Source organism: Henckelia pumila, chromosome 3 (assembly GCF_033568475.1).
Source record: "Henckelia pumila isolate YLH828 chromosome 3, ASM3356847v2, whole genome shotgun sequence".
Lineage (NCBI taxonomy): Eukaryota > Viridiplantae > Streptophyta > Magnoliopsida > Lamiales > Gesneriaceae > Henckelia > Henckelia pumila.
The window spans coordinates 156,567,468-156,591,445 of NC_133122.1; the positions used below are offsets into that span (position 1 = coordinate 156,567,468).

The following is a 23,978-nucleotide window of genomic DNA, read 5'->3' on the forward strand; positions in this document are numbered from 1 at the left end:
TAATATTATAATATAGATGAGAAAAACATCATATTATTATATATTTATAAGTATTTTTAATATATATTAATTGTTTGTGAATATTTAATTTATCAGTTCTTATATACATATGTGTGTGTACGTTTGTATTACTTAATAGAGAAAATTATTTTTTTGGTCATGTATATTTATCACTTTTAGGGGTGTTCATTCGGTTCAAACCGCATGAATCGAACTGGTTTTTTTGTTTAACCAAAATTTTGGTTCTCCGAAACTCCGAACCGAATGGAGTGGTTCGGTTCAGTTTTTACTGAATTTATTTCGGTTAACCGGGTTTTTTTAATAAAAATTTATGTTTATGAACTAATTTTTGGAAATGTGAACAATCGATTATAATTTGAGTCAAATGTGATTAACATTTAACTGCATCGAAAAATGTATTTTGACATAAACCGTATTGAGATTTGAGAACAAAAATTCCACCATGACATTTCGATAATAATAATTTATGAACTTATAAAAATTAATATAATATATAATGTAAATACGTGCATATGTATAATTTAATAAAAAATTAATTTAATTAATTTTTATCTTTCTACTTGAAAAAATCATAAGTCCATAAATGTTTATATGTAGTTTTTCTTTAAAGATAGGTACACTTTGAATTATGTATGTTTGATTAATACTCCAAATATACTAATTTAATAATTTTTTTCTTTCTATTTGAAAAAACCTTAAGTCCATAAATGTTTTATGTTTCTTTAAAAATAGGTACACTTTGAGTTATGTATGTTTGATTACTCCAAATATACTAGGTACTTATAGATTAAAATTTAAATATTAACCTATTCCCTTCGGTGCAGACCGATCACTGATCAACAATTCAACATGGCTGGAAAGTGGAAAAAATCCTAATCACTATAATTGGAATTTGGAAACAAAAAAACAATTGACAAACTAATTGATTAATATTTAATACAATACAAGTGTAACCACAATCTCATGCATTAACATGACACATCCACATAACACAAATCTAATTAACGATACAAAATAAGTCATTATCATTAGACATTAATCCATTATAATATTCAGCAAGTCAACATATCATATTTACTAAATTTTTAATAGCTCATCACAACTTCACGTCTTCACCTATAAAATTTCAACAAAAAAAAAATATTTAGCATCACACCAAATGTCTAAAAATTATTGTAAAATAGTAAAATTTTAACAATAATATTTAACAGCTTACCTCTCACAATTTAATTCATATGCCAATTATACTAGATTCAGTGCCAATACTTTGGGAAAAATCTGCAAAATATAAATATAATGTGTGTATACATATATACATATATATATATATATATATATATATATATATATAGACTTGATCCCCCCGCACCCTAGGATACCTGCGCCCAAAACAACTCCGATTGTCTTGAAATTTTCACGGTAGGATCGTCCCAAAAATAAAATCTAACGATATATCATATGGTACAAATTTTAATCTCGGTGGCTGGAATCGTGAAGATTGCTAGAAATTGGGTGAAATGTGTAATTTCCGGCCATCTTCACGATTTCGACCACCGAGATTGAAATTTATATCATATGATATATCATTGAATTTGCATTTTTGAGATGATCCTACCTTAAAAATTTCAAGACAATAGTAGTTGTTTTGGGCACGGGTGTGCACGGATTCCCCGCACCCTAGTGTGCGGGAGATAAAGTCTCTACACACACACACATATATATATATACATATATATATATATATATTATGTGAGAACATTATAAGAATAAAAAACTAGTATAGGCAACATTTTAACAAAATGTAAAAACTTAAATTAAATAATCATAACTTTTTCAATATTTTGAATGAAATCATAATCTTCTTCTAAACTTTTTGTTGGATTGTGACGAAGATATATTGGCAACAAATCAAAGATGTGCCATTTTAGGGGTTAATGAAGCTCTAAAATCATCAATGATACGACCCCCTATACTAAAGATTGACTCTGAAGCTACTGTAGATATAGGCATGGCCGGAACACCACAAGCCAATCTTGATAAAATGGGAAACTTGGGGCAATGCACTTTCCACCAATCAAGAACATCAAATTTTGGATTATCTTTCTCAATACGTTCATGCAGATACATGTCTAACTCCGACTCATCCATGTCTCCAATCTCTGATATAATTTGTTGATATTTCTTTCTATTAGTCCTCAAAAACCTTCTTTCGGAGTCTGTATCACTAGAAGCCCCCGTAACAATGCTTCCTATTTCCATGCATGAAGATGAAATTGATGTTGATGTTGTATTGGAAAAAGCATACAACTTTTTGTAATCTTCAAATGTATCATAAAGAGCACCCTTTGCCAAATTGTCCATCATATCCCCACGCTCAACACCATACATGTTCTCGAAAACAAATAACAAATAATTGAATTTATGACGGGGGTCAAGCATAACAGTAACATACAACATCATATTCATCTTATCCATATTGCCCCAATATTTTTCAAACTTTGCTTTTATACGTCTTACCATATCTACCAAAGCATTGCCATCACTCCTCAACCATTCTTTCAAAAGATCATCGACATTACTTATCTCATCCAAAAAAGTGTTAGATATCACAAACAAAAAACCAGAAATTCGAACAGTGAGTTCATAAAATTATTGCAGCACTTTTACAAATCTCTCAACAACTGTCCAATCAGATTTTGTAGGCAAACCGATATTTCCATGAGATCCCCTTGGAAAAAATTCTGAATGAAAGTCAGCATCAGACACCTCATACCTTTCAAAGACACCCTGAAAAATCACAGCAGTTTGCAACATTATATAAACAGAGTTCCATCTTGTTGGGACATCAAAAAACAATGATTTATTGCTCTCCACTTTTTGCTCAACTGCATTATCTACGGGTGATTGCCTTACATATATAACCGCTGTTCAAATACGCTCAATAGAGTTATTCAAATCCTTCAAGTCATCCTTTATCACAAGATTTATAATGTGCCACACATCGCATATGCAAGAATTTTGCACCCAAATTTCAGTTACCAGCTAACAAATCTTTTTTTCAAATATGCAATGGTAGTATCATTAGAAGATGTAGTATCAACAGTTATAGCAAACACCTTATCAATTCCCCAATCAAGCAAACACTTCTCAATCAAAAGACCTACTTCATCACCTTTATGACTAGGTTATGGAATAAAATTAAGAATTACCTTATGCAAACTCCAATACTCATCAATACAATGACCAGTCAAACACAAGTAAGTAAGTCTTTGATTAGAAGTCCATGTATCCGCGGTTAATGAGAGTCTTTGTCCACTTGTTCTAAAATAAGTTTTCAGCTTATTTTTTTCATCGAAGAACAACTTATAACGATCTCTTGTTATGATTTTGATGGAATCATGAAAAGTGGAATTACAGTGGTCACAAAATACTTAAACCCTTCATTATCCACAAACTTAAAAGGAAGCTCATCAATGATAATCATGAGATCTAGTGTCTTTCTAATAGTTTTTGAATCAATCTTAAGAGTAGAAGATGCTTCTTTTTATCCTGTTCCATTTGACAATAACTTGTTTTTGTATGAATCAAACTTAAAAGTTGCAACTTGTGTATTTTGTGGGTGATTCTTACTGTAACGCCCCGTTTTTATCTTAATTGACTTTAATTGAGATAATCAGTGATTTCAAAATTCGAGAGCCGACTTTTTATTGATCAGGGATTATTTTGAAATTTTCGGAAATTTCTGGTACTAAAACGCAAAAAGTGGATTTGTTATATAATCTAGGACTTTGACTAAGTCTTCTTATCTTCAACCTTTCCCCTCCAAGTCGATTTCCTCCATGGAAGATGCCTCATCCTTCCCTTAAGCTTTGTGATTTCGATTTTAGCTCGATCCATCCGTTGGAATTAAATTCTGAAGTGATATTTGCAGTCACGGCATTGAGAGCTTCGTTCTATCGTAAGTTTCTCTCCGATCAGATATGTTTTATTTTTTGAATGTAGTTGGAATTTGATTCTTTTCGGGTATAATGTTCTTGAGATTATTCTTATCGTTTATTCTCATACGAAATTGAAATAGAGCGTCGTTCGGAATTGTTATAATTTTTAGAAGCATATTTCGAAATGTTGGGTTTTGAGACGTGTTGGTTTTTAGTTTGAATGTTTGAATGATGATTGATATGAGTTGTCTGGATTGATATTATGCTGTCTGCGTTACCGATTTATCAGAATATAATCGTTATGCCGTCAGTTTGAGTTTCGGGATATCGTTTCTATTGATTTGATTATACCGAGTTGATGAGGTTTTGATATCAATATTGATCTTGTGACTTCTTCTGTTAGATTGGTTCGAAGTCCTTGGAGTTGAGAGATTGCAGCTTCGATCAGTTTGAAAGATTTGAGCCGGTATAGTATCGATTTCTTACTTATCGATCAAAGATCTTGAATAGATATTGAATGCAGTATTGCTGTTTTACAAATTGAAGATTGTGAAACGACGAGAAGGTATAAGATGACTTTGGAATGGAATAAGGACGATTAACTCGAATCCGGATTGATTCGATTGTCCTAGAGGAAATCACATACTTACATGTTTATATGCTTATTTGAACTTGATTGAATTGATATTTGAATGCATGAGATTTCATATGAATTCATATTGAGCCGATTGATTATTCATTTTGAATTAGACGATCTGGAGATTATAATTGAGTGGCCTTGGTAGGCGATTTACTACGAGCGTCGATTAACTCACTATAATGCTCTGGAGTCTAGAGGACTAAAATATTCCTCGTCCACCTCGAAAGGGGAGTTCGGTGTGATTGTTGGATATTTTAACCTCGGGATCCCAAACCGAAGAAAGAAAGAAAGAAGAATTCCTTTTTATTATCTGAGTCTGATAATCCAGAAGTTTTAAAGCCATGCATATCATTTTATTCCGTAGTGAAACGAATTACTTGAAGAATATGTGGAAATTGATTATATATCATGTTTTGATATATTATGTGATATTGTATGCTAGTCTCTTTTACTGGGAATATTATTCTCACCGAATTATCTGGCTGTTGTCTTGTCTTTGTTTTTGTGCTTGGCAACAGGTGGGGCAGGACCGAGTCAGAGGCAGCATAGCTAAGGGTTGAGTTGATTAGAAGTGAGACTTGGTGTTTTGGGAGTCAAATTGTAATCGAATTTAGATTGTATTCGAACTCTTATTGTTGTATTATTTGAATAAGTTAGATTGAAGCATGTTCTACTAGTTGAGATTGTTTAACTTTAAAACTACCTTGTAATGGATTTATGCATGTTGTATCCTTGGATTTGTAGTGCATGATGTTGATTTGGAAATGCTGGGATGAGCCTTGTTGAATTCTGCTGTTTCTTTGTTCTGTAGCAGGGGGCGCTCGGTCGGCACTTTTTTAGCAGACCAAGCACACACCCCATCGAGGAAAACAACAGGTTGCTGTGTTGGAGGCGCACGGTCTGCACTTTTTAGCAGACCGAGCGCACCCCGTTTTAAAAAAAAATATTTCAGTTTTCTTTTAGTCTTGGATCTTGCATGCTTTAGTGTAGTTAATCCAAGATTAGTCATTTAGCACCGAGGTCTCACATTAAGTGGTATCAGAGAGTTAAGATCTTGAACTGAATTTAGAAGAAAGCAGGGTAGATCGAGTCCGAATGAATTGGCTTCTCGCATGTGTTTGAGTTATTTAATTAATTTATTAAATACGATGTGAGCATGCTTTATTGATTGAGAATTACTTGAAGTACATGATTATGTGATTTAAATTTTTAAGTATGAAATTACTTGAGATATCAATTGTTGGTTTCTGGACCGAATGCAAATATTCTCGAAGTGGTGCTATTTTCAGAGAAGGTTTTGGACCTTATGGAACTATGAGAATTGGATTATCTGTGTCCTAACCTTTGATTATCATATTATGGGTCCTCGAAGAGTGTTGAATAGGAACCCACCGCCACTTGTTCCTTCGAATGAGAATCCGCCTGTGAACACTCCTCCGAACGAACAGGGCAGTACAGTAACAGATCAGATGGATGCAACTGCTACGCCTATGGAAACCTTACTGAAGAGGTTCCAATCTTTCCGACCCCCGATTTTGAAGGGTACAGAAAATCCAGTTGACTGAAAGAGTTGGTTGGACGACATAGGCCAGCTTTTTGATTCTCTCGACTATTCTGACGACCGCAGAATCAGGTTAGTCATACATCAATTAAGAGAAGTTGCGAAGAACTGGTGGATTGCGACAAATAGGGCTTTTGAGAATCGAGGTACAACTATTGACTGGAATCTTTTTAAATCAGAGTTCTATAAGCGGTTATTTCAAGTTTCGTACCGAAAGGATAAAGGTGCCGAGTTTGAAAATCTGAAGCAAGGAAACTTGAATATCGAGGACTATGTTGCCAAGTTTGACAGCTTGTTGAGGTTCGCACCTCACATTGCCGACAACGAAGAAGCTAAAGCTGATCAATTCATCAATGGCTTAAATCCTGATATCTTCACTCTGGTGAATACTGGAAGGTCCAATAACTTTGCTGATGCAATGGATCAGGCCAAGGGTGCTGAGGCAGGGCTGATGAGGGAATCAGGTTGCACCTCAGCAGCAACAGAGGCAGTTTCAGAACCAACCGCTTCAATATCAGAATCAGCCTCAGAGATCCGAGGGTGGTAGCAGTGGAGGCAAAAAAAAGGATTACTACCGACCGAAGGGAAAGCATTTTAAGAAATCAGGAAGCAGTTCTTCGAGCTCTGGTGGCTCGAATCAGTTCAGTTCTGGACAGGGTTCACGTTCCTCTGGAGCATCTTGCAACAAGTGTGGAGGTCGTCACTCCAGCGACCAGTGTAGAGGGATTTTTGGGAATTGCTACATCTGTCAGCAGACGGGACATTATGCTAGACTTTGTCCCCAGAGAGGCTCTGAGCAAGCACAGAGTGGTAATGCTTCTAGACAATCCGCACCACCTCAGAGGCAAGCGAATGAAATTCACTCTTTCCAGCCCCAACAACAGAATCGTCAAGGAGGTAACCAGAACTTGAACCAACCTCCTCGACAGCAGGCGAGAGTTTTTGCTCTGAATGAGGATCAGGCTCATGCAGCACCTGATGATGTGATTGCAGGTAACTGTACAATATTTGGTTATCCTTCTTATATTTTGATTGATACGGGTGCGTCTCACTCTTTCATATCTGAGAAATTTGTATTGAGGCATGCCTTACCTTTTGAGCCATTACCTGCTGTGGTTTCTGTTACTTCGCCTTGGGTGGAGGAATTGTTTTAAGGAATTTTGTTAGGAATTGTGAATTGAGTAGTGAAGGGAATTTGATTAAGTTCGACTGTGTTATACTTGGTTTGTCTGATTTTGACTGCATAGTTGATATAGATGTTTTGACTGAGTACAGGGCTATAGTGGATTGTTTTCAGAAGGTAGTCCGTTTCAGACCAGAGATGACAGATGAGTGGAGATTCTTTGGTAAGGGTTCTCGATCTAGAATTCCTTTGATTTTTGTTTTGTCTATGACTAGACTGTTGCAGAGAGGAGCAGATGGTTTTTTGATCTATGCAGTGGATGTTTTCAAGTCTAGCCCGGTGTTGATTGACATACCAGTGGTTAGAGAGTTTCCTGAAGTGTTCTCGAATGAGATTCCGGGATTACCGCCTATTCGTGAGGTTGAATTTGGCATCGAACAGACGTCAGGTACTCAGTCGATTTCTAAAGCTCCGTATAGAATGGCCCCGATTGAATTGAAGGAATTGAAGGAGCAGTTGGAGGAATTGATTGCCAAGGGATACATTCGACCTAGTGTATCGCCTTGGGGTGCTCCTGTTCTATTTGTTAGAAATAAAGATGGCTCTATGAGACTTTGCATCGACTACCGCCAACTGAACCAGGCGACAGTTAAGAACAGGTATCCTTTACCTCGTATAGATGATCTTTTTTTATCAACTGCAGGGTTCGTGTATTTATTCGAAGATAGATTTGAGGTCTGGGTATCATCAGCTGAGAGTGCGAGAAGAGGATGTTCCTAAGACTACGTTTAGGACGAGGTATGGCCATTTCAAATTTCTTGTCATGCCGTTCGGTTTGACTAACGCCCCAGCAGTCTTTATGGGGTTGATGAAACGAATCTTTCAGTGCTTTCTAGATGAGTTTGTTATTATTTTCATTGACGATATCCTGATCTATTCGAAGAGTCGTGCTGATCATGCAGAGCATCTGAAGATTGTTTTGCAGATTTTGAGAACTGAACAGTTGTTTGCCAAACTGTCGAAGTGAGATTTTTGGTTGGACCGAGTCATTTTTCTTGGTCACATTATCTCTGGAGATGGGATTTCTGTCGATCCCAGCAAGATCGAGGCAGTTATGAACTGGCGAAGGCCGACTTCTGTACCTGAAATTCGGAGTTTTATGGGTTTAGCGGGTTGCTATCGCAGATTTATTCAGGGTTTCTCTTTTATTGCGAAGCCAATTACCCAGCTGACTCAGAAAAACGCGCCTTTTTTTTGGACTGAAGAGTGTGAGACCAGTTTCATTGAGTTGAAGAAGAGATTGACTAGCGCTCCGATACTTTCTATTCCATCAAGTTCTGGAGGTTTTTCGGTGTATTGTGATGCTTCTCATTCAGGTCTTGGTTGCGTACTTATGCAGAGGAAGCATGTGATAGCGTATGCATTGAGGCAGTTGAAACCGCATGAGACTTGCTATACAGTTCATGATCTTGAACTCGCTGCTATTGTTTTTGCCTTGAAGATTTGGCGTCACTATTTGTACGATGAGTCTTTTGAGATCTTTTCTGATCATAAGAGCCTGAAGTATTAGTTTTCATAGTCCGAGTTGAATATAAGACAGAGAAGATGGTTAGATTTGCTTAAGGATTTTGACTGTGAGATTAAGTACGATCCGGGGAAGTCGAATGCAGCTGCGGATGCTTTGAGTCATAAGCTTTGTTCCTTATCTCTTTCGACCTGCGGTATGTCTCGTTTGGTTGACAATTGTTGCAATTCTTGATTGGAGTTTGAATCAGATAGGAATTTTATCAGAGTTTGTGTTATCCAGGCCGAGACAGAGTTGTTTGTGTCGCTCAGAGAAACACAGAAATCCGATGAGAGTATTCAGCAATCGATAGAGAATGTGAGATCTGGACACCAGTCTAAATTTCAGGTCAGGGATGATGTTTTATTTGTGAATAACCGTATTGTTGTGCCTGATATTTCTGGGATGAAACAACGTATCCTGCGAGAGGCACATTGCAGTCGGTTCGGTGTTCATCTTGGAGGCTGAAAGATGTATAACGACCTGAAGAGTCGGTTTTGGTGGAAGAAGATAAAGAGTGATGTTGCGAGGTTTGTATCCCGTTGTTTGAACTGCCAGCAGGTGAAGGCTGAGAGAAAGAGGCCGGGTGGTCTTCTGCACAGTTTATCTGTTCTGGAATGGAATGGAAGTGGGATCATATCTCGATGGATTTCGTCACGAAGCTACCCCGATCTGTTCGAGGATGCGATGTCATTTGGGTAGTGATTGACCGTTTGACGAAGTCTGCTTGTTTTATTCCGTATCGGATGACATATCGTCATGATCAGATGGCCGAGTTGTATGTCAGAGAGATTGTCAGATTGCACGGTGTGCCGAGATCGATTGTTTCAGACCGAGATCCTTGGTTTACTTTTCATTTCTGGCATAGTCTACAGGAGGCTCTTGGTACTCGTTTGCACTTGAGTACAGCATACCATCCTCAGACCGGCGGTCAATCAAAGCGGATGATTCAGACTCTGGAGGATATGCTTCGAGCAGTAGTGCTTGATTTTGGCACTAGTTGGCAGGATTCGTTGCCTCTTGCGGAGTTTTCGTACAACAACAGCTTCCAGTCGAGTATAGGAATGGCACCATTTGAAGAGTTGTACGGAAAGAAGTGCAGATCTCCTCTGTACTGGGATGAATTGTCTGAGTCCCCAGACTTGGGACCAAATATGATTCGTGATATGGCTGAGCAGGTGAAGATTATTCGATTGAGAATGAAGACTGCTCAGGACCGACAAGAGAAGTATGCGAATATCCGTCGCAGACCTCTATCTTTCGATCAGGGAGACCGTGTATTCTTGAAGATTTCTCCGTTTAGAAGTACTATTAGATTTGGGAAGAGAGGGAAGTTGTCATCGAGATTCATCGGTCCGTATGAGATTTTGCCGAAGATAGGCGATCTAGCCTACAAATTAGCACTTCCTCCTTCTTTATCTGGTATTCACGACGTATTTCACGTCTCGATGTTGAGGAAATATCATCCAGATCCTTCTCATATATTCTTCAACCTGACGAAGCTGAACTCGATGAAACTCTGAGTTATTTCGAGAGACCGATTCAAATCCTTGACAGAAAGGAGAAACAGCTCAGAACCAAATCGATTCCTTTGGTGAAAGTTCAGTGGAGTCATCACAGAGTCGAAGAAGCGACTTGGGAGACATAATCTGTTATGAGACAGAGATTCCCTGACTTATTTATCTGACGTGAGTCCTTAATTCTGTTCTTGAATTCTTATTTCTTTCTTATGAGTTGATATTACTGATTTCGAGGACGGAATCTATTCTTAGAGGAGGAGAATTGTAACGCCCTATTTTTATCTTAATTGAATTTAATTGAGATAATCAGTGATTTCAGAATTCGAGAGCCAACTTTTTACTGATAAGGGACTATTTTACAATTTTCGGAAATTTCAGGGACTAAAACGCAAAAAGTGGATTTGTTATATAATCTAGGACTTTGACTAAGTCTTCTTATCTTCAACCTTTCCCCTCCAAGTCGATTTCCTCCATGGAAGACGCCCCATCCTTCCCTCAAGCTTTGTGATTTTGATTTTAGCTCGATCCGTCCGTTGGAATTAAATTCTGAAGTGATATTTGCAGTCACGACATTGAGAGCTTCGTTCTATCGTAAGTTTCTCTTCGATCAGATATGTTTTATTTTTTGGATGTAGTTGGAATTTGATTCTTTTCGGTTATGATGTTCTTGAGATTATTCTTATCGTTTATTCTCAGACGGAATTGAAATAGTGCGTCGTTCGGAATTGTTATGATTTTTAGAAGCATATTTTGAAATGTTGCGTTTTGAGATGTGTTGATTTTGTGTTTGAATGTTTGAATGATGATTGATATGAGTTGTTTGGATTGATATTATGCTGTCTGCGTTACCGGTTTATCAGAATATAGCCGTTATGCCGTCACTTTGAGTTTTGGGCTATCGTTTCTATTGATTTGATTATACTGAGTTGACGAGGTTTTGATATCGATATTGATCTTGTGACTTCTTCTGTTATATTGGTTCAAAGTCCTTGGAGTTGCGAGATTGCAGCTTCGATCAGTTTGGAAGATTTGAGCCAGTATAGAATCGATTTCTTACTTATCGATCAAAGATCTTGAATAGATATTGAATGGATTATTGCTGTTTTACAGATTGAAGATTGTGAAACGGCGAGAAGGTATAAGACGACTTTGGAATGGAATAAGGACGATTAACTCGAATCCGGATTGATTCAATTGTCCTAGAGGAAATCACATACTTACATATTTATATGCTTATTTGAACTTGATTGAATTGATATTTGAATGCATGAGATTTCATATGCATTCATATTGAGCCGATTTATTATTCATTTTGAATTAGACGATTTGGAGATTATAGTTGAGTGGCCTTGGTAGGCGATTTACTACGAGCGTCGATTAACTCACTATAATGCTATGGAGTCTAGAGGACTAAAATATACCTCGTCCACCTCGAAAGGGGAGCTCGGTGTGATTGTTGGATATTTTAACCTCGGGATCCCAAACCGAAGAAAGAAATAAGAATTCCTTTTTATTATCTGAGTCTGATAATCCAGAAGTTTTAAAGTCATGCATATCATTTTATTCCGTAGTGAAATGAATTACTTGAAGAATATGTGGAAATTGATTATATATCATGTTTTGATATATTATGTGATATTGTATGCTAGTCTCTTTTACAGGGAATATTATTCTCACCGGATTATCCGGCTGTTGTCTTGTCGTTGTTTGTGTGATTGGCAACAGGTGGGGCAGGACCGAGTCAGAGGCAGCATGGCTAAGGGTTGAGTTGAATAGAAGTGAGACTTGGTGTTTTGGGAGTCAAATTGTAATCGAACTTAGATTGTATTCGAACTCTTGTTGTTGTATTATTTGAATAAGTTAGATTGAAGCATGTTCTACTAGTTGAGATTGTTTAACTTTAGAACTACCTTGTAATGGATTTATGCATGTTTTATCCTTGGATTTGTAGTGCATGATGTTGATTTGGAAATGCTGGGATGAGCCTTGTTGAATTCTGCTGTTTCTTTGTTCTGCAGCAGGGGGCGCTCGGTCGGCACTTTTTTAGCAGACCGAGCGCACACCCCATCGAGGAAAACAACAGGTTGCCGTGTTGGAGGCGCACGGTCTGCACTTTTTAGCAGACCGAGCGCACCCCATTTTTTTAAAAAAAATATTTCAGTTTTCTTTTAGTCTTGGATCTTGCATGCATTATTGTAGTTAATCCAAGATTAGTCATTTAGCACCGAGGTCTCACACTTACAAGCTCTCAAATGACTATTCAGAGTAGAAGTCCCGTGTTTTGATTTGTGAGCAGCATAATTTTTTTCACAGTACTTACATTTTGCCCTAGTCTTCCCATTTTTATCTATGTAAATAGTAAAGTGATCCCGAATCTTATCTCTTCTTTCTGTTGGTTTCCTTTTGGGCCTTTCACTTGGACTTTATTCTCCAATTGGACCCTCTTCTCCAATTTTTATAGATGTATTCAACTCCTCCATTTCTTCTTCAATAGTGAAGCTGTCATTTTTCATTTCATCATATTCAAGTTCCACAAGATTAGGACAAGCACGTGCATTAGAACCTGAATTTTCACCTCTATCACTTGATGTAATATAGGAGTGGGATGGCAGTGGTATGCCGTATGCCGGCAAGCTCGTTCTTTTGGTTTTGGAATTTAGAAGTTAGAATGTAGAAGCACATCATGTTCGTTCATTTTTTTTGCCATTTTGGATGATATGTTTTTCTTGTATTTGAGACTTTGATTGTTTATTGCAATACATTTGAACCCACAAAAGGCTACTAGAATGAAATATATTAATTGATAATGGTTCTAAAATATGTGATTGTATAGTTCTAAAATAATTCATGGATAATTGATTCAATAATTTGATTGCAGATAAATTTCCAAGTTTTAATAATTTATGTTATTCGTGATATTTTACATAATAACTATTTTTGTTATTTTCATATATATCGAATGACAGAGGTGAAAATTCAGGTTCTAATGCACGTGCTCGTCCTAATCTTGTGGAACTTGAACCTGAAGAAATGGAAATTGATAGCTTCACTATTGAGAAGAAATGGAGGAGTTGAATACGTCTAGAAAAATTGGAGAAGAGGGTCCAATTTGAGAAGAAGGTCTAAGTGAAAGGCCAAAAAGGAAACCAACAGAAAGAAGAGCTAAGGTTTGTGATAACTTTACTATTTACACAGATAAAGATGGAAAGACTAGGGCAAAATGTAAGTACTATGAAAAAAATTATGCTGCTCACGGTTCAAAAAACGGGACTTCTACTCTGAATAGTCATTTGAGAGCTTGTAAGAATTACCCACAAAACACACAAGTTGGAGATAATCATACAATAACAAGTTATTGTCAAACGGAACAAGATAAAAGAAGCATATTCTACTCTTAAGATTGATTCAGAAACTATTAGAAAGACACTAGATCTCATGATTATCGTTGATGAGCTTCCTTTTAAGTTTGTGGAGAATGAAGATTTTAAGTATTTTGTGACCATAGTAATTCCACATTTCATGATTCCATCGAAATCAAGGATAACAAGAGATTGTTATAATTTGTTCTTCGATGACAAAAATAAGTTGAAAACTTATTTTAGAATTTAGAACAAGTGGACAAAGACCCTCATTGACTACGAATACATGTACTTCTAATCAAAGATTTCCTTACTTGTGTTTAACTGGTCATTATATAGATGAGTATTGGAGATTGAATAAGGTAATTCTTAATTTTATTCCATAACCTAGTCATAAAGGTGAAGAAGTAGGTCTTTTGATTGAGAAGTGTTTGCTTGATTGGGAAATTGATAAGGTGTTTCTTATAACTGTTGATAATACATCTTTTAATGATACTACCATTGCATATTTGAAAAGAATATTTGTTAACTGGGGAACTGCAATTTGGGTGCAAAATTCTTGCATATGCGATGTGTGACACATATTATAAATCTTGTGGTAAAGGATGGCTTGAAAGATTTGAATGACTCGATTGAGCGTGTCCGAACAGTGGTTAGATATGTAGGACAATCACCAGTAAGATTGAAGAAGTTTAAAGATAATGCAGTTGAGGAAAATGTGGATAGCAAGAAATCATTGTCTTTTGATGTCCCAACAAGATGGAACTCTGTTTATATAATGCTGCAAACTGCTGTGATTTTTCAGGGTGTCTTTGAAAGGTATGAGGTGTATGATGCTGACTTTCTTTCAAAATTTTTGCCAGGGGGATCTCATGAAAATATCGGTTTGCCTACAAAATATAATTGGACTGTTGTTGAGAGATTTGTTAAAGTGCTGCAATACTTTTATGAACTCATTGTTCAAATTTCTGGTTCTTTGTTTGTGACATCTAACACTTTTTTGGATGAGATAAATGATGTCGATGATCTTTTGAAAGATGTTTGAGATGTGATGATGATGCTTTGGAAGATATGGCCAGATGCATGAAAGCAAAGTTTGAAAAATATTGGGGCAATATATATAAGATTAATATGATGTTGTATGTTCCTATTATGCTTGACCCCGTCATAAATTCAATTATTTGTTATTTATTTTCAAGAACATGTATGGTGTTGAGCGTGGAGATATGATGGACAATTTGGCAAAGGGTGCTTTTTATGATACATTTAAAGATTACAAAAATTTGTATGCTTTTTCCAATACAACATCAACATCAACATCAATGCCATCTTCAGGCATGGAAATGGGAAGCAATGTTACGGGTGATTCTTGTGATACAGACTCCGAATGAAGGTTTTTGAGGGCTAATAGAAATAAATATCAACAAATGATATCAGAGATTGGAGGCATGGATGAGTCGGAGTTAGACATGTATCTGCATGAACGTATTGGGAAAGATGATCCAAATTTTGATGTTCTTGATTGGTGGAAAGTGCATAGCCCCAGGTTTCTCATTTTATCTAGATTGGCTCGTGATGTTCTAGCCATGCTTATATCTACAGTAGCTTCAGAGTCTACCTTTAGTACAGGGGGTCGTATCATTGATGATTTTAGAGCTTCATTAACCCCTAAAATGGCACAATCTTTGATTTGTTGCCAAGATATCTTCGTCACAATCCTACAAAAAGTTTAGAGGAACGTTATGATTTCATCAAAATATTGAAAAATGTATAATTATTTAATTTAAGTTTTTATATTTTGTTAAAATGTTGCCTATACTAGTTTTTTATTCTTATAATGTTCTCACATAATATATATACATATATATATAGATGTATATATATAAATATATGTATACACACATTATATTTATATTTTGAAGATTTTCTTCAAAGTATTGGCACTGAATCAAGTATAATTGGCATATGAATTAAATTGTGAGAGGTAAGATGTTAATATTATTGTTAAAATTTTATTACAGTAATTTTTAGACATTTAGCGTGATGCTTGTTTTTGTAAAAAATTTATAGGTGAAGAGTGAAGACATGAAGTTGTGACGAGCTATTAAAATATTATTAAATTATGATTTGTTGGCTTGTTGACTATTATAATGTCTAATTATAATGACTTATTTTGTATCGTGAATTAGATTTGTGTTATGTGGATGTGTCATGTTAATGTATGAATGCATGAGTTTGTGGATTGTGGTTGCACTTGTATTGTGTTAAATATTAAATATTAAATATTAAATATTAATCAATTAGTTTGTCAATTGTTTTTTTTTTTTTGTTTCCAAATTCCAATTGCGGCTATAGTGGTTAGGATTCTTTTCACTTTCCAGCCATGTTGAATTGTTGATCAGTGATTGGTCTGCACCGAAGGGAATAGGTTAATACTTAAATCTTAATTTATTTGGAGTAATCAAACATACATAACTCAAAGTGTACCTATTTTTAAATAAACATATAAACATAAAACATTTATGGACTTAAGATTTTTTTCAAATAGAAAGACAAACATTATTAAATTAGTATATTTGGAGTATTAATCAAACATACATAATTCAAAGTGTACCTATCTTTAAAGAAAAACATGTAAACATAAAACATTTATGGACTAATGGTTTTTTCAAATAGAAGATAAAAATTAATTAAGTTAATTTTTTATTAAATTATACATTTGCACGTATTTACATTATATTTTATATTATTTTTTATAAGTTTATAAATTATTATTATTATTATCGAAACGTCATGGTGGAATCTTTGTTCTCAAATCTCAGTACGGTTTATGTCCAAATACATTTTTCGAAGCAGTTAAATGTTAATCACATATATTTGACTCAAATTATAATCTATTGTTCACTTTTTCAAAAATTAGTTCATCAACAAAAATTTTTATTAAAAAAAACCCGGTTAACCGAAATAAATTTGGTTAAAAACCGAATCGAACTGCTCCATTCGGTTCGGTTTTCGGTTCAGAGTTTCGGAGAACCGAAATTTCGGTTTAACCAAAAAACTGGTTCGGTTCGGGTGGTTTTAACTGGATAAACACACCTATTCACCTCTGTCACTCGATATATCTGAAAATAATGAAAATATTTATTATGTAAAATAGCACGAATAACATAAATTATTAAAACTTGAAAATTTATATGCAATCAAATTATTGAATCCATTATCCTTGAATTATTTTAGAACTATACAATCACATATTTTAGAACCATATCAATTAATATATTTCATTCCAGTAGCTTTTTTTTTTTCAAAAGCCGCCTGTTGTGGCGGGGAGTTAGGCAAACTCCTACCCGTTTATTTCAACAAGAAAAAAATACAAGAGAGGGTGACTAGACCAAGACCTCCCAAGAAAAAAATCAAAAATCAACAACCCAAAAAAAATAGCAATTATTTCGAATTAATCCTCACATATGGAAGTCCAGCTCTATCCAGCCTGCAGATGCCCCTAAGTTTCCCCTTAATCTGCCCATGCAGAAAAGTAGCCGAATCAAGTAAAGAAAGCCCCATATTCGTCAGTTCATCAGCTGCCACATTAGCCTCCCTATATACATGAGATTTGAAAACCGGATAATTATAAAGAAAGAACTGAATTTGGGTCAAGGTAGCACAAAGATCCGAGCAAGTAGTGTCCGCATCAATAATGTTCAAAACAGCCTGCGAGTCAACCTCCAACCAAAGAGAAAAATAACTGTACTCCTAACAAAGGGATAATCCCCGGAGAATAGCCAATAACTCTGCCCTAGTGTTTGAACCAACACCAATATTCTCCGAAAAAGCCAAGATAGTGTTTCCCAAGTGATCTCTAACAATGCCACCAATAGCGGAGCTACCATTACCTTGGGAACAACCATCAGTATTTAATTTGAATCTACCAGCCGGAGGAGGCAACCACCGCACCAAAAGAATGGACGTGACCCGAGTGCATTCCAAATGAACACCAAACAGCCCGCTAAATCTTCATATCCCGCCCAGTGAGTAAACAGAAATATCCCAGCTCTATTTATCGTAGAAAGGTGATCATTCAAAAGTTTAATAACACTGACAGCCGTCACAATCTGACCTCTATGCCTAAACCAGTTTCTGGCTCGCCATAAAAACCAAATAATCAAGAATGGCACCATTTCCCTCACATGACCTTTTCATTTCCACTATTCTCTAACACGTCAGTTCCCAAAAATATGCGGATCATGGACTCCAAAGATGTTGGAGTAGTAAGACCAAACCGCCCTTGCTAAATTTCCCAAGAAGAAAATATGATCAAATGATTCTGAAGTCCTGCAACAATGGCAAGCCGACACAAGAGCCACTCCTCTAGATTGAAGAATATCATCCACTGGAAGTCTGTGGAAAAACCATCGCCAACAAAAAATGGATATGGAAGGACGCAATAACTTAGACCAGCATCCATGGAACCAATCGATCACTGAATCCCTATGTCGTATCACATCCCAAGCAGACTTAGACAAGAACACCCCATTAATTGTAGATTTCCAAACTGCCCTATCCATGTCCAGAGGATGAATAGGAACCTTTAAAATAAGATTTAAAATATCTAGTGGCACCACCAACAGCAAACGATTAGCAACCCAATTCCCATCTTCAACAAACCATTTAACTAGGCGAGACGACAACCCCTGAATTGGAACCAAAGAAGCCAACGGGCCATTCGGAGTCCAAGAATCGAACCAAAAACTCACATCACCTTTACCAATCTTCCATCCAATAAAGCTCTCAGCTCTATCTCTAACTTTAAGCATTCTCCTCCAAGTTGGCGAGATTTCTTGTTTTAAAGGAACATGCGCCGGGGATTCATTACGACAATACCTCATGAGAAGATATCTGCTCCAGATAGACTCTCCAGTTCGAAACCGATACCACAACTTGATCTCAAAGGTCGTGACTGAATCTTTAAGCCTTTTAATCCCAAGACCCCCTTCACTAACCGGCAGGCAAATGCAATCCAATGAGTTTTAACTGCATCAGGTTTTGAACCCCACAAAAACCTGGCACATAACATTTCAAACCAATGAAGAACAGTTCCTGGAGGATGAAAAACATGAAAAAGATAGATTGACATCGAGCATAGAACACTCTTGATTAAAATCAAACGACTACCAAAAAAAATAGAGGCAGAATCCCATCCCTGAATTTTCTTAGTAGCGTTAGTAATAATACTAGCGAAATAAGAACATTTTCAGGTTCCAAAGAACAATGGAGCCCCTAGATAACAAATATGCATCACCCCTTCTCCAAATCCTGTGATAGCGTAATATTTGACTTTTAATAACGCTAAGCAAGACTTTGAGACAATAATCACACTCTTAGGATTGCTAATTAACTGCCCTGAACATTCTTCATATTGATATAAAAATTTTCTCAGCGCCTTCACATTATAGATAGCACCATTCGAAAATATCATAAAGTCATCTGCATATGCCAGATGAGATATAGACGAGCTACGACCAATATGATATCTCAAACCCCTTTTATGATCAAATAAATTATCCAAACCCCTCGACAAATATTCTGCTGCCAACACAAATAATAATGGAGACAATGGGTCTCCCTGACGAAGACCTCTATGGGACGGAAAATTCCAGACAAAGAACCATTAATTTTCACAAAGAACCAACGATTATTCACACACCGAAGAATCATATCACAAACTCCCAAAGAAAATCCAAAGGCTCGAAGAACTTTCAACATAAAATCCCATCTGACCCGGTCGTTGGCTTTCTCCATATCCAACTTCAAGATAATATTACCTCCTCTGACCCGATAATTTAATTGATTAACCAATTCTTGAGCCATCAAAATATTATCAGATATATGTCTGCCCGAAACAAATCCACTCTGAGAAGGAGAGATAAGCCTGGGCAGCAATGGCTTCAACTAAAGTGTAATAATTTTGGTGAAAATCTTATTGACAACATTACAAAGACTGATGGGCCTAAAGTTCGCCCATCTCTGCGCATTATCACTCTAAGGAATCAAAACAATGGTTGTAGCAGTAATAGCCCGAGGCAGAGAATACCCCTCCCAAAATTCTCGAACAGCTGAAAATAAGTCATATTTAAAAATGCTCCAGCATTTCCGAAAGAATGCTGCAGAAAACCCATCAGGGCCAGCAGCGCTATCTGCATGAAGGGAATTGACACACTCCAACAATTTCTCCTCAGAAACATCTGCCAGAAGACAAGCATTATCACCATCATGTACCAACTGAGGAATATGTGAAAAATCTGCCCTATTAAGAGCAGTGGGTTCCCCAATGAGCAAAGATTCGAAAAACTTAACCCCTGACTCTTGAATTTGCATGGGGTTCTGCAAGGCCTCTCCAGAATCCCAAATCCGAAAAATCTGATTAGAGACTCTCCTCTTATTCACCATGTTATGAAACATTTTTGGTGTTGCGTTCTCCATCCACAATCCACCTAGAAGCCGCCTTTTGTTTCCAAAAAGCCTCCTCCATAGATAAACCAAGTGCCAAATTAGCGTGAGCAATATAAAGAGCTGACCTCTTAGAATCAGAAGGATCCCTATCAAAATCCTCCACCGCTTGAGGAACTTTCAAATCAAGATCACGCACTTTGTCTAAGACATTGCCAAACACTTCTCTATTCCACCACTTAAGATGAAGCTTTAACCTTTTCAACTTGGAAACCAGACAAAAAATACCATAGTTAGAACAAGGATTGTTCCAATTAATTCTTACAGTCTGTAAGAAATCTGGATGCAACAGCCACATATTCTAAAATCTGAAAGAACCGGAGGGCCGGGGAACAAACAGAGCAGAAATCTGGAGAGGGCAATGATCAGAGGAGCCCCTATGCAAGTGTTCAACTTAAAAGAGTTAAAACATTCTGCCCAAACCGATGAAATGAGAACTCGATCAAGCCTTTTCCAAATCCTAGAGTTAGTCCAAGTAAACCGAGAACCAACAAATCCCGCATCATTTAACCGAGCAGAGGCGATGAATTCGGAAAAGTCATGCATGAAAGTTTGTCTACTAACCATTCCAGAAGAATGATCTAGGGGATCCACAATAACATTGAAATCACCACCAACAACCCACGGACAACCATCAATAGGTTTACACTCAAGTAATCCCTCCCATAAAGAAAGTCTGTCATTCCTGTTACATTTAGCATAGACAAACAAACAATAAACAGCAACCAGAAATTGACTAGAAAATAATTTCAGATGAAGAAATTGCTCATGATCCTTCAAAACCACCATAGACACACCACTATCATAAAAGAACCAAATTTTATTATTGACATTCGCTACCACCTCCGAAAAGCCAAATAACATTGACATTGGCCACTGCTCAAGCTGTCTCATAGGTTCCAAGATGGCCATAAACATAAATTTATTGATTTCCTTAAAAAGTTTGATCCTTCTCTGAGCGAATTAATTCCCAATACCTTGCACATTCCAAATAAGACAATTCATTGATTAACCGTTAAAGATCCAGTAGCAAGATTTTTATCATTACCTTTTATCCTCAAGCCTGGAACTGATCTTGTTCTTTTAGGCGGTCTGTCAGGACCTCTCTTCTTAGGAGCATGAACCACAGGGGCATCTCCAGAAATATGTTCGATAACCTGTACAGCTTTCACCACCGCTATATCTGCACAAATATTTTCCAACCCCCCGCCAATCCCATCTCCAATATTCACGTCATCTCCCCCATACTCCAATTCCAACAAATCTCCAAACTCATCAAACACATCATCTCTACATTCAGTCCCTCGATCAACAGCATGTTCCAAAGTAGAATCAAATTTTTCATCCAACGCCACTCCCACAATAACCCTTTCAGAAACAACCTGATAAGCAACATCCATCTCGGTATTAACAACAACCAAGGAAGGATCAGCAGACTGAGTATGAACACCTTCCAGATCCCTCTCCTGCTCACTACAAGCATCAAATTTTTTGAGAAAGTGTCACCAATATCCCGATTAAGCGGAAGATCTGTACCAGACTGTCGAAGAACTCCAGACCCTTCCAAATCATTCTGAATAAATACCCCATTTCTCCAAGACCCGTGCCATATGCCATCAAATTTTTTGGATCCAATAGATTTCTCAGGAAGAAACAAGTCCCTAGCGAGTACCGGATCATCAGCAAGATTATCCACCAGAGGGTAAAAAATATCAGTAGGATCCCCCTGTTGGAGAAGAGAAGGTTTCAAGACCATAGCTGGCGCTTCATTGTTTTTCTGAACCAGATCCTCCTCATAAAGATATTCAAGAATAGGATCAAATCGATTAGAAGTCTTAGACCCCTGAGCAAGCAAAGGACTTCGAGGGCCAAGATAAAGAGAGTCCATTCCCTTCGAGGAAGAAGGGCCAGGTTGGTTATTCACAGCTATTCCATCGATAACCTTCTCTTTACCCTTATTCGAACCCACCTCCTTCCAAACCATCCGAGAGCCAGTTTCTTTACCTCCTACACCATCCGAATCCTGCTGCTTATCAAGTCCTGAATCATCTACTTCTACAAACCTATTCTGAGGAACACCTTCACATTTTTTTGGAAATAATATCACGTAAATCACCTTTGAAAGACACTTGATTGGAAGCTGGCCTAAGTTTTTCCCATTAGCATAACATTCGCTGAGATTGTGCCCAACATGACAGCAATCCACACAATAATTAGGAAAATTTTCGAAAAAGACCTACTGTTCCCTGATCTTCTTACCCATTCCAATGAAAATTTTGTCATTTAAAGGCTTTAATAAGGCCACCTCTACACAGACACGAGCCAATGTTAATCGATCACCTTCGAAGTTGGCTCATCCATCTTGAGAGGTTTTCCAACTAGACTAGCCACTGAATACAGGTGCTTCCTGTCGAATAAAGCTATTGGGAGATCAAGGAAACACACCCATACTGGAACAATGGAACATTCACGTTTGTAATCAAAATCTGGGGTCCATTTGAAAACTTGTAGAACATGGCCATGAAGAAACCATCGACCCTTGCCCCAAAACCGGGTCATATCCTCCTCTAGTTTGAAATCAATGAACAGAAACCCAGATGTGGGGACCTCGGGTTGCTAATCTCATCTTAGGGCAATTAATAATTAATTAACAATTAATCAAACAATAAGGAATATTAAGACCAAGAGCTAAATTTTTTTTTTAAACACAGCACCTCGCTCGATCGGGCAAATTCAGCCGATCGAGCGAGCTAGGAATTCAAGCTCCGGGTCTGCAATATTTTTGGCCTCGCTCGATCGGATGAACTCGTCCGATCGAGCGAGCCCAAAAACATGTCTCTCGGGTTTCAATATTTTCAGGCCGCGCTCGATCGGTGCTTAGTGGTAACAGGATTGAGTTGAATTTGGATATATGCCTGGTGGTCCAAGTTCGAATCCTGGGGAGGGCAAAAACTCTCCTTTCCAGGTGGAGAGAAGGCCATGAGTATGGTCGCGGGCCCCCAGAGCTGAGGCCAGATGGGCCAGAGGCAGAGGGACGCACCCGGTCCATTACATAATTTTTTTTTAAAACACAGCACCTCACTCGATCGGGCAAATTCAGCCGATCGAGCGAGCTAGGAATTCAAGCTCTCGGGTCTGCAATATTTTTGGCCTCCCCAGGATTCGAACTTGGACCACCAGGAATATATCCAAATTCAACTCAATCCTGATACCACTAAGTTGATCCCTTTTATGTAATGGATCGGGTGCATCCCTCTGCCTCTGGCCCATCTGGCCTCAGCTCTGGGGGCTCGCGACCATACTCATGACCTTCTCTCCACCTGGAAAGGAGAGTTTTTGCCCTCCCCATGATTTGAACTTAGAACACCAGGCATATATCCAAATTCAACTCAATCTTGGTACCACTAAGCTGATCAGCTTAGTGGTACCAGGATTGAGCCAAGATTTGAACTTGAACCACCAGGCATATATCCAAATTCAACTCAATCCTGGTACCACTAAGCTGATCAGCTTAGTGGTACCAGGATTGAGTTGAATTTAGATATATGCCTGGTGGTCCAAGTTCGAATCCTGGGGAGGGCAAAAACTCTCCTTTCCAGGTGGAGAGAAGACCATGAGTATGGTCGCGGGCCCCCAGAGCTGAGGCCAGATGGGCCAGAGGCAGAGGGATGCACCCGGTCCATTACATAAAATGGATCAGCTTAGTGGTACCAGGATTGAGTTGAATTTGGATATATGCCTGGTG

At 37.4% G+C, this 23,978-nt stretch overlaps 2 protein-coding genes across 3 annotated transcripts; both read right to left on the reverse strand.

Moving 5' to 3' along the window:
* Positions 1-17,043: 17,043 nt before the first annotated feature.
* LOC140891384 (uncharacterized) lies at positions 17,044-22,594 on the reverse strand. Of its 2 annotated transcripts, none has more exons than XM_073299845.1 (2): positions 21,282-22,594; positions 17,044-18,786 (listed from the first exon to the last, which is right to left on the reverse strand). In XM_073299845.1, exons 1-2 carry the CDS (start codon positions 21,631-21,633, stop codon positions 18,722-18,724), a joined length of 417 nt encoding a protein of 138 aa, XP_073155946.1. In that variant the 5' UTR covers positions 21,634-22,594; the 3' UTR covers positions 17,044-18,721. The 2 variants fall into 2 exon arrangements, with proteins under 2 accessions (XP_073155946.1, XP_073155945.1); XM_073299844.1 differs by having other exon boundaries at positions 17,044-20,918.
* LOC140889802 (uncharacterized) lies at positions 17,947-18,612 on the reverse strand. The gene has a single exon (XM_073297533.1). The coding sequence runs from the start codon at positions 18,610-18,612 to the stop codon at positions 17,947-17,949; it is 666 nt and encodes a 221-aa protein (XP_073153634.1).
* Positions 22,595-23,978: the final 1,384 nt, after the last annotated feature.